The sequence below is a fragment of the Lottia gigantea genome (genome assembly GCF_000327385.1).
Source record: "Lottia gigantea unplaced genomic scaffold LOTGIsca_232, whole genome shotgun sequence".
Lineage (NCBI taxonomy): Eukaryota > Metazoa > Mollusca > Gastropoda > Lottiidae > Lottia > Lottia gigantea.
Genome location: NW_008708659.1, coordinates 221,323 through 234,135, shown reverse-complemented (window position 1 = coordinate 234,135; position 12,813 = coordinate 221,323). Strand labels below are relative to the sequence as shown.

General features: G+C 34.3%; 1 protein-coding gene across 1 annotated transcript; it reads left to right on the top strand.

Annotated features, from left to right (window-relative positions):
• Positions 1–9,470: 9,470 nt before the first annotated feature.
• On the top strand, positions 9,471–10,605 carry LOTGIDRAFT_175013 (hypothetical protein; the record flags this gene model as incomplete). The annotated part of the gene is made up of 2 exons (XM_009055113.1): positions 9,471–9,680; positions 10,123–10,605. 2 exons carry the CDS (start codon positions 9,471–9,473, stop codon positions 10,603–10,605), a joined length of 693 nt encoding a protein of 230 aa, XP_009053361.1.
• Positions 10,606–12,813: the final 2,208 nt, after the last annotated feature.

Sequence of the window (12,813 nt, the reverse complement as noted above, 5' to 3'; positions counted from 1 at the left end):
AAAACTGAATTAGTAAACATTCCTGATGAACGTTTCAAGACCCTCTAAGTCCAAGTTCAAAGACTTCAAACTGAAAATATTCCCGATCACATAAATGATCTACGCGAAGAGAACAAAAACCTACAGGAACAATTGCAGGTATCCAAAATTATTAGTGTTTTAGCGTTAAACAAAAGTAACCAAGTCGCACAGTGGACTCGTAGATCAAGTGTCGGAATTTATGGCATCCCTGACGATAAGCATGACAATTACCCAGTCAATTGAACATGCCATAAGAGTATTCAGCAAAATTGGTGCGAATATAACATTAGTAGATATTGACATAGAGTCAAAAATTGATGTGATTCAGAAACGAAAGTTCTTAGCCAAAACTGGAATAATGATTAAAGAAGATTTAACATAAATTAATAATAACTTAATGAATAAGACTTATTAGTCACCACTTGTTTCTCAAACCTGGTCCAAGGTGTTATCTACGCCAAATTCAAATTGTTAAAGTATCTTACGATACTGATCTGAAAGTGGCCTTCAATAATAAGGAAGCCGACTATTCCGTGCATTAAGATAGCGCTCCTAATCCACGTCAACAATTATCAGTTGGAAGTTCATTTGGGAGAATCAAACCCTCCCTTCCTCAAAATCTGCACCTTTGCAAAAGAACAATCTCACTAGGTATTTTAGTCCGATTCAAAACAAATATATTTGTAAGACAATGTAATATGTTGTGAACGTTCCATGGTTATATTGTGTATACCTGTATATCGCAATCTCCCCAGCATGTTAGTGCTGCTGATATCATTGTATTATGGTGTATATATCTATTAAAGCTCACAACAATGTATATTTCATGAATCTATTTCTCCTGTTTTTGTAAATATGTTTTTTTGTCCATACCAAAACGATACCTTTTTCAATTATTTTTGCGCTTATTTTACATTATTCAATTTACTACTGCTAATTTACTGCCAACGTCATGTGTCGGAACTGATACGAAAATCATTAATAACGATATCGAAACAAATCAGGGCCCATATTCATACAAATTATCAATATGCCATCTAAATATTCGAAGTTTAAGAAATAAATTTTTTTGACATCTCGAAAGCTTTACACAGAGTTTCTAACAAAGTTTTAATACATATACTTCGGCAATATGGAATCGGCAGCAATTTGTTAAATCTCATTCTACTTATATCTCCGGTCGGCACCGGCAAGTTCTTTTGGAAATAGATATTCATATAGGTCTAAAAAAAAGTACAACGAGGCTATTTGCAGATGGCACGGGTCTAATAACATAATCAAAATGTTTTTTTGAGGTTGAACAAATTACAAATCATGACCTTTAATTAACATCATTAATTGTTGCCTTTTCCTAAAACTTTATTGATAGGAAACTAAAGCTCATCAGAATGTAACAATCTAATCTCTAATAATTTCAGATCAGAACAGAGGAAAAAAAACCAACAGTTCCAGACCCCCAGTCTTAATCGTGCTCACAAATTTTGAAGCCTTTTGACCAAGTCCATGACAATAACTAAAGATAGCTTGCGTTGCAAGATGACATACGCCCACTGGCAGCTGTCAGAAATAATAAAACAGTCTTTAGTGACTAAAGTACGAATTTTCTCATATTGAAGAAATTATTTATGCTGAATAATTCCACAAAATGTTTTAAAATCAATATCAATAACCCAAATACAACAAACAATTAAATCACACAGCTCTAATCAACAGCAAAAACAACTTTTGACGCGTGTTTACAAAGTCAAGGGCAATAACTTAAAATATGTTCATCAAAGATATCTCTTGTTAGAACTAACAACTATCATTGGAATTGATAAGATCTCTGACAAGTTCTAATTTGACGAATTTTCAATGAACGGTTTTTGAGTTATTGCCCTTTACTTTGTAAAAACGCGTCAAAATTTGTTAAAAATAGTCCGAGATCATTGGAATTGATAAGATCTCGGACAAATTTTAACATGCCGCATTTTCGATGAACGGTTTTTGAGTTATTGCCCTTGACTTTGTTAAAACGCGTCAAAATTTGTTAAAAATTGTTCGTGAGCAGGATTGAAGCTACAGTTTTCATCCGATTCTGATGAAACTTGGTGTGACCATTGGAATTTATAAGATCTCGGACGAGTTCTAACTTGACGCATTTTCGATGAAGGGTTTTTGAGTTATTGCCCTTGACTTTGTTAAAACGCGTCGAAATTTGTTAAAAATAGTTCGTGAGCAGGATTGAAGTTACAGTTTTCAACCGATTCTGATGAAACTTGGTGTGATCACTTGGCAATATCTCAAAAACCGTTTATCGAAAATATGTCAAATTCGATCTTGACCGAGATCTTATCAATCTAAAGCATCACACCAAGTTTTATCAAAATCAGATAAAAACTGTAGTCTCTATAGTGCTCACAAGAAATGTTGACGGACGGACCGACGGACAGGGGCGACGACAATATACGACCACATATTCATGTGGGCAAATAAAAACCCTTAATCGAAAAATGAACTTGTCAAAGATCTCATTTAAATCAGATAAAAACCGCAGTCTTTATTGTGACCGACGGACAGGGCCGTCCATATTTCCATGTGGGTGTATACAAATCGAAAAATATTTAGTATGAGTTAATGCCCTTGTTCTTCAAAAAGCGTTCAATATTTTGCTTGTTAAAATCTATAAGGCGTAATTCTCGACGGATTTTTACGAAACTTGGTTAAAATTTTTTTTATCACCCATGACTGAACCTTATTAAAAATCGTAAAGTAATTTACATGAATATGGACCTCGTTCTTGAAAACACTTTCAATATTCAGCTCATAAACACTAAAAGACACATGCGGAATTGACAAATTTTGTTGTAATGTTCATTATCGCACCCAAAAGTTCAAAGAAATGTTTGACTCAAGGTTGAATATTGCTATTGAATACTAGTGATTGTTACTGTACTGACAAATATTTACATCCAAAATCAAAGCTGCCAGTGGGGTATATTACATCTACCGGCAAGCTATCCTTACAATCCACATTTCATGAATCCAAGACTATTTAAGAAACAGAAAGTCGAAAATGGAGTCGCCGACAATCTTTACTCACAGATAAATAAAATAAAAAATAACTTTAATTCTCGTTCAAATTCGCCATAGTGGGGTGGCTAATCATTTGCTATCTAAACGGCTTACATTATATGTAGTCACAAATTGGCTTATTGAAAATGATATATTTATTTTATCGTTTCATCATACCTGATAACATTGCCAATTTTTATTGCAGCCAACATCATAAACACGACTGTCGAAGGATTAAAAACACAGAGAATGCACCCAGGTGAAGTTAAATGTTTTCAACCAAATATTTAATTCCCATGCATAAAATGGACAGGCATGTAATCATATTACAATATTATCGTCACATTAGTCTAAAGTTGAACTTTATTGTCTCTTGAAATCTTACAAATATAACAGAAGACCGATCTTACCTAGTATAACTGTAATATCCATTATTCAAATACAAAAATAATCAGACTACGCCGGGATTTTCATCAGGCACTGAAGTAAGTCGGAATTTATATAAAAATGGATATAGAGTTTACTCAGTTATTCCTTTCCACTGCCAATTTATCGATTAAAATACTTTCACAATCATTCATTGAAAAGGAAGAATTTTCTTTTTCTTTTTCAAATGGTACGGATGGGAGCCACCCATGCCCACATCTTAAGAACCTTTTGTTATTACCGTTTTACTGTAACAAACTTGACGCAACGTTACAGGCTGACAGGCCTGGAACGGGCAGAACCTGAGTAGCCACACCACATAAAGACTGTATTTGCGTACCTGACATCTCCGGAACCTATTTCTGACAGTGACGTCATCAAGCCATACGTTTGCCATTTGTTTTGCTGGTTTCGTTGACTGATCAATCTGTTTAAAATATTTGAAGCCAATCAGTAATATTGTGGTTTTTTTATCTAGAGTGTATTCAAACCTTGGTATAGTTACTTTTGGCCTTCAGTTTATATACAATACTAAATATAAAGTATAACCGATGCAGTGCGCATCCAACCTGATACATCGATAAAAAGTTGCATTTTTAAATTCACAATGGGATTTCTTACCGAAAAGAAAAGCATGTAAACATTCAATAATCAAAACATCTTTTAAACCGTTTAGCGTTCAGTAATGAAAAGATGCATGAATTTGATACCATTCTGTACTAAAGGGTGTTTACATTCGGTAGTAAAAAGTCGAATTTTCAAATAGCTGTAAAGTTAAAAGTACAAATCGCACAACAAAAATGAAAATATTTTTGGAAAGGTCTCGTCAAGTACAATAACTTTTGTTACGGTCAACAAAGGTAAAAAAAGATAAGCCTTAAAAGTGTTGATAATTACTGTTTTGGGATGTCTGAAAAAGAGGAAGTGTGTGTCGGACATCCTAGATCATTGTCATTTGACCTTGCAAAGATCAAGGTCATGCATGTCAATGGTCAAAATATCAAAATTTAATAAATTGTAAAACCTAATCCCTTTTTTTATAGTAAAAAGTCCAAACAAATGTAACATTATCTGTAATTAGTTATTTTTATACAAAATTTCGAGGGTGACAATTGCAAACTTTGCGAGTTATAACAATTTCAAATATTTAAGGTAAAGGTGAATGAGACCCGGATGTGCCACGCCCACTTCAAAAATTTCGGTATGTCTGTTATGATATGTAGAATGTTAAATAATGTTAAATTTCAAGTGTTTACAATCATTAGATCATGATATACACAGTTATATGTTTTTTCTAGGCAACGGTGACTGTCGGTGGATTATAGACACTGTTAAATTACGCACAGTTACTATAGAAGTCAATACAAAATTTTAAAATTCTAAAAAGCGCAATTTTTATTCAAAATACCAAGTGTTATATATTATTTGAAAAAATAGATTACGTGTAATAAGGGTATACGAGAAATTTTCACGTATGTAAATTAGGTCACGTGACAGAGCTCTTCAAAGTTAAAAATCACGATTTTCAATTGGATGTAGAACCTTAAGTAACGATGCACAACAACATTCAAGATATTATCGGAGATATCTCGTAAAGGGCAACAACTTTTGTTCAGGTCAACAAAGGTCAAATAAAAGTAATATGAGCCTTTGAAGTTTCGAAAATTGCTTTTTCGGACGTCTGCAAAACCGGAAGTATATATCGGGCATCAAAGATCAATGTAAGAATAGTCATCCTAGATCAATGACCTTTGACCATGCAAATGTCAAGGTCCTTGTTAAACCTATTCCCCTTTTCAAAGTAAAGAACGCAAATAACTGTAATCTTATCACAAATTGTCCTGGGTAGTGATCTATTTTCATGCAAGATTTATAGGGTAACAATTGCAACCATTGCTAGTTATGACAATTGTAAATATTTCAGGAAAAGGTACACTTACACCGGAAGTGCCGCGCCCACTTCAAAAATTTTATTTTGTCTGTGATGAGGTGTACATTGTTAAATAATGTTCAAAATTTCAAATGTTTACAATCATTAGATCATGAGATATTCGAAGTTATACGCTTTTTAAGGCAACGGTTAGTGTCGGTGGATTATAGACACCGTGAATTTACTCACTGTTACTATAGAATAATTTTCAATTTTTAAAAAGCGCAATTTTGATCAAAATATCAAGTAAGATATATCATTAAAACGGAGAGATCATGCACTCATGAATATATTAGAAATTTTGTCGTATGTTAATTTGGTCACGTGACACAGCTCTTCAAAGGTAAAAATGGTTGTAGAACCGGAAGTTAACGATGTACAACAAAAGTGAAGATATAATTGGATATATCTCGTAAGGGGCAACAACTTTTGTTCAGGTCACAAGGTCACCAAAAGTCAAAGTCACTATACATGAGCCTCCATAGTTCTGACAATTATTCAAAACATAAAACCAGAAATAAAAAAAATGCAAAAGCGAAATTCAAAAATCGGCTCCCACAGTTTTTTTGAGCAATCGATTGCAGTTTACATAAACAAGTCACGACAAAAGTCAAAATCTGAAATTTTTTAAAATGCTATCTTTTAGTCATTAGTTTAAAGTAACAAACAAAACAAAAATTACGGTCAAAATAGATTCAGAATTAGACCTGTAATTCGAAATACGCAATGAATGGTTTACATCATAAGTCATTTCCAGTTAAAAGAAAATGCGTCATTTTACATTTAAACAATGGCGACACGCAAGATCTAAGGGATAATGTTGTCAGATAACCTGTGGTATATGCAGTTTTGGCTGGGGAGCGTGACCAGAAGTAAACAAAAAAAAAAACTCATTTCGAAAACAAAGCAGTGTATTCTTCGAACGCACTGCAAAGAAAATGTTTAGAATTATAATGATTTGAATCATACTGAAGAATACTTTTTCATAGGCCCATATAAATGTGTACAATTACCCTTAAACTCTCTTAAACAGTTATTTTTGTTTTGTTATCCACAATGGCAAAATCAAAAATACTGAACAATATATAAACTCAATATTCCCGCGAACATTCGAAATGAACGCTGCATGAAGTTGTCATTACTCAAAATATGTAGCAGAAAAGGTCTTCAAACTCACCATATTTCATTTCATTGCAGTGCCTCGAATGCACTGCATTGTTTACGGAATGTTTCTTTTCGAAAGTGCCCAGGCACTTACTTTTTATATCCCCATATGAAATGTGAAGCATATATATTGGCGTCAATCTTGTCCGTTCGTCCACAATTGCTGGTAAACACTCTAGAAGGGCACAGTTTTTGACAAACTTTGACGACACTTAGCGTGACTGCTTGTAATCATCCAAGAATGAATCCTGGCAATCACAAAAATCGAAAGCATTTTAGGAGTTATTGCGCTTGTTCTTGAAAACGCGTTCAATATTTTGCTTGTTAACAATCTCGTTATTCTCGACGGATTTTGACTAAACTTGGTTAAATTGTTTATTATCACCCATGGATAAACCTTATTAAAAATCGTAAAACTTATGGACCTCGTTCTTGAAAACACTTGCAATTTTCAGCACATAATCACTAAAAGACAAATATAACAAAATTTTGTTATATTGTTCAATATCGCCCTCAAAAGGTTGAATATTGCATACTAATGATTGTTACCGTACTGACAAATATTTCCAAACAGAAAGTCGAAAATGCAGTCGCCGATAATCTTTACTCACAGATAAATTAAAAAAATTATTGAAAATGATATATTTATTTTATCGTTTCATCATACCTGATAACATTGCCAATTTTTATTGCAGCCAACATCATAAACACGACTGTCGAAGGATTAAAGACACAGAGAATGCACCCAGGTGGAGTTAAATGTTTTCAACCAAATATTTAAATCCCATGCATAAAGTGGACAGGCATGTAATCATATTACAATATTATCGTCACAGTCTAAAGTTGAACTTTATTGTCTCATGAAATCTTACAAATATAACAGAAGACCGATCTTACCTAGTATAACTGTAATATCCATTATTCAAATACAAAAATAATCAGACTACGCCGGGATTTTCATCAGGCACTGAAGTAAGTCGGAATTTATATTAAAATGGATATAGAGTTTACTCAGTTATTCCTTTCCACTGCCAATTTATCGATTAAAATACTTTCACAATCATTCATTGAAAAGGAAGAATTTTCTTTTTCTGTTTCAAATGGTACGGATGGGAGCCACCCATGCCCACATCTTAAGAACCTTTTGTTATTCCCGTTTGACTGTTTGACGCAACGTTACAGGCAGGCCTAGAACAAGCAGAACCAGGGTGGCCACACCAAATGAATACTCTTTGGTAGAACTGGGCTAGGGATTGAAAAAATGACGTATTATATCGTTATGTGACCTTATGATAAAATGATGATCTTTTATTTCTATGGGAGGATGTGAAACACCAACAGGTGGTTGCTACTAATGTCTTTTGTATTTCTTCTTGTTCTATTTGTTGTTTCAATATAGGACTAAATAAAGTTGATAAGTTTTCATCCAATCCCATTTGTGATAATCCAGAACGTTCGCATTTGGCACAATTCAGATGTGACATTTTGCCACTTGGGTAGAAACAGGCAGATATGTTGGACTTAAAGTAGATGAACCAATTTGTACATTATGCAAGAATGACTCAGTGGAAAAAATTATTTAGCCAAGCGCCGGCGATGTTTTCGATGTATTCATACGCCTTATTGTCACGTGAGAAACTACATTTATTGGATAAACGCCGGTTTGGCTAACTGGTTTATTGAAGGCAGTGATAGTAGAAATGTAATTATTCCTGCTACACCTGTTAGCTCTTATATTGTTAAATGTATGAATATAAGGAGAAATTGTCTGTATATAGCAACGCGATATAACTATGAAAATATAACATATAACTTAACCCATTGTTAAGGCGCATGTAAAATCCAATATTGTATATAGTTATCTACCTGTTATTATCAAATACTTATTTATATAGAGTGACTTATAGGCCCGATGTGGCCGGGTGTTCTATTATTATTGTTTATAAAACTTTGTAATTGAATATAACATACTGTCACTATAATAAAATTTACCTGCCTATTTGTGTTCCATTTTTTTTACATAATTGTGCGTGCCTTATTGGCTCTATGATGCCATTAGTTTGACATTTTTCAAACTGTTGATGTGTGTTGTTGATCCCTAGTAATGTCAGTTAGCACGTATGGGGCGTGGCAGGTTGGTGCTCCATAATATGAAATAGATTGCTGACGTCTTTGATCTATTCATACATAGTTCACGAAGAAAATGACTTGAATGCTGACTTTTATGACTAGGATAGCTGTTGACTAACGATTTTCTATGGTGACCTTGTGACAATAGTAAGACAATGATCAGACTCTAAAATTGGACAGCAGATTGCATGACTAACATTTCCAAATAGCACACGATGCTAAATTCTACCAAGGTGACGGGTAAAAATCTATGATAAGGCGACAAGGGTTTTGATGACAATATGAACTTGAGCATAATAACTAAAGATAGCTTGCTAGGCAAGGTAATATACGTCCACTGTCAGCTTTGATTTTTAATATAAATATTTGGCAGTACAGTAACAACAGTATAAAATATTCAACCTTACACTTCTTTTGAACTTTTTAGGGGCCAAGTTTTGTCAAAATCTGTCAAGAATTGGGTGTTTACAGGCTAAAACTTTAACGCGTTTTTCAGAATGAGAGCATCAAACTAAATTTTGAAGTTTTCCAAAGACATTTGACCTTTTGTGTTGTTTTTTCGTTTGTGTTTATTATCGTTGAAGACTTATATTTGATATTTGGTGTTCTGAATCTGTTATTTAGACTTTGGGACTGCGTTTTGTCCCGTCTTCTGCCAATATGGAAGATGACTCTTCCGACACACTAGTCATATCGGACAAGAGGAAAATTGTCCGAAAATTCGGACGGCCCATTTTTTCAAAAGATGCTGGCTGTTCGAGGTGAACTGGGAGAAGATTCTATTTTGTCCTGTGTCCCTAAAAATGGTGATGTGTATGAAGTATCATTGATTGACATTGAGTCTGCAAGAGTCATAGTCGATAAAGAATTGAAGATTGATAATCAGCCAATTTTTGTTCGTCACCTGTCCTCAAAGATGATTTTGATATTGATGCAAGTTGTTCAAGTAGTCCTGGTAGGTCCAGTATAGTAAGTGCGGATGGTGTTACTTTTCAAGAATCTTCAGAGCATTGTGATGATAACATAACCTTGCTTGAGCCACTTTGTTCAATGACCCCAGATGCTGAAATGAAGTCTGATTCCTGCATCCCTGTATCAAATGATGTATCCATTTCCGATAATTCTGAGTTGAAATGGTCTCGTGTGCCTGCGACTAAAAAGAGTTCTTCTTTCCGAACAAGGAGTCTCTCACCGAAGAGAAAATCGCTTGATCACGTGATCGGCAAAATTGTGAAGAAACGCACAACAGTTAAAGCATGTTACTAAATAACCTTTTCCGTAAATTATTATTCATGCTCTTTGTCTCTTTGAACGCTGCCGGACCTAGAAACCTAGATAAACTGACAAAAGTATTTCAACTTGTTCAATCCCTTTCTGTGGGAATATTTTGTATACAGGAAACGTTTTGGGGTGACTCTTTTATTAATCAATATCAACATCTTTGGGATGGTGATATTTACGGCTCTTGTGATTCTGTTAGTCATAGACGTGGTTGTGCAATTCTAGTGTCTAAACATTTTTCAAAAAGTGTTTCCTTGGTTTTTTCATCGAATGATGGAAGGTTCCTTATGTGTTCTTTTGAGCGAGATGCGGTTGATTTTAACATTGTATCTTGCTATGCTCCAAACGCAGAGGATGATAGACCCAAATTTCTCGAGCGTCTTGAATCTGATACTCCTAGTGAGAAATGTATGATTTGCGGAGATTTTAATGATGTGATGAATCCTTTCTGTGATCGTGCTAAAGGAATGGCTTCCTTTGGTGTTGGATCGTCCTGTCTTAGTGATTTTGTTGATCACTGTAAGTTGATTGATTGTTGGCGCTTTTTCAACCCATTTAGCGCGTCTTTACAAGACAGCAGACTGTACTCGGCGATTTAAAGCAATCGCAAATTGACTACATTTTTGTTTGAGAAAGTCTTGAGAATATGTTAATGAATTCAACCATCTATCACACAGGTCTGAGTGATCACAATTTAGTGTCTGTTTCCATTAATCTTAAGAGCATTGATCGTGGACCTGGTAGTTGGGTCTTAAATAATTCTCTCTTGTGTGACCTTGCGTATCGAAACCTCATTACCGAGTTAATCAAATCATCGTTAAAGTTTCCGCTGTTTGAAAGTGAAATTCGCATATTTTGGGACAACCTTAAATACAGGATTAAACAGCAAACAATTGCATATTCAATATGTATTCGGAAGAAGCAAAAAGAACAATATTAGTTAATTCAAAAACGACTGAAATATATATACGACAGAGCTTCGCGTGGACTGAGTTATGATAAGTGTTTGCTGTGAGTTGGAACTGGAACTGGCTGAATATGAAAAGCGAGAATGTTTTGGAGCTAGTCTTCGCTCAAAATCTGTGGAAGTCCTTGATTCAGAGAGGTGTACTAAATATTGTCTGAATCTTGAGGAGAGAAAACAAGAGAACAGTTCTATAAGAGAGATTCTTTCAGAGAGTGGCAAGCTTAAATCTGATTCTTTTGATATTTTGGATGAAACTATTCTATTCTATTCTAAGCTTTACTCGCTTGATGATTCTTTGGAAAATTACCTAAAATTGTTACAACCCTGCGTTCGGAATGTCTGTCAGAAGAAGACCGAAATGCGTGTGATGCAGAGGTTTCGAAAGATGAGCTATTCAAATCTTTAAAAGGAATGTTGTACTTGACATAATGTCTTCTGAGGAACTGTCCCCGAGTATGAAAAGTGGTATGATTTCAATCTTTTATAAGAATAAAGGTGACCGGTCTGATCTGAAAAACTACAGACCTATCAGTTTATTAAATGTTGACTACAAAATATTTTCTAGATGTCTAGCACTGCGATTAAAATCTGTTATATCATCTGTAGTTTCGTCAGATCAGACATACTGTATCCCTGGTCGAGATATATCTTATAATGTATGTGTTATTAGGGATATTATTGATTATGTTGATGCTGAACAGCTTCCTCTTTACTTGTTAAAAATTGATTCCCAGAAAGCTTTTGATAGAGTGTCACATTCTTACCTTTTTAATGTGTTAAATCTATGGGTTTTGGCTCGTTTTACGAACTCCGTCAAAACGCTTTACAGGGATATTAAAAGCTGTGTTAAGGTTAATGGACACATATCGTTGTCATTCCCTGTCTTAAAATCAGTACGACATAGCAGCACTTTTATACATGCGTTCGGTGGAACCTTTAAATGCTTTAGTAACTTCAAACACTGACATACATCTGTCATTTATCAACACGCTGATGATGCAACTCTAACTTAAGTGATCTTGATTCTGTAAATCATGCGTTTGAGTCAATTGATCGATACTGTAAGCTGTCTGGAGCGAAGATCAATATTGAGAAATCTCAGGTACTTGACGCTGGTACTGCTACGTGTGTTCCTGGTGATTAAAATCTACCTTTACATATATTAAATGATGGTATTTTAATTCTTTGAGTTTATTTGGGACCGAACCAATCAGTATGTGAGTCTCTGAATGGGAAACTAGATAAATTTAAGAAAGTAATTAATTTGTGGAAGGGTAGACGACTGTCTCTTATTGGAAAAAGTCTTATAGTTAACACTCTGTGCTTGTCGATATTATGGTATATCCTTAGAATTATTAGTATCCCATCTTGGGCGGTTTTAGCCTTTAATCAGACAATTAAAAGTTTTTTTTATGGGGAGATCGACCCCCTTTAATCAAAAAGTCTACCTACTTGGTCATCGAAACGATTGTGGTCTGAATATTCCTCTTATAGAAACAAGGAGAGACTCTTTTCGCCTATGCTGGCTGGCAAAGTTCTTGAATCCCGATTTTGAGCATTGCTGGAAATATTTTATGTTCTATTTTTTCCACAAATATGATAATTTGTCTTTTTCTTTTGAACTTTTGTTTATTAAACATACTAAAAAGAAATTTTCTGTGCTGCCCAAGTTTCATAGTGAAGTTTTGATAGCATGGGATAGAATAAATAATGTTAATCGCATGTTCTCAGATAATTATCAGTTTGTGATAAACCAACCATTATTTTCAAATCCACATATTCCTATCAAATTTTCACCGTCTTTTGATAAGTTTACATCCTTAGGTATTGTTAAGATTGT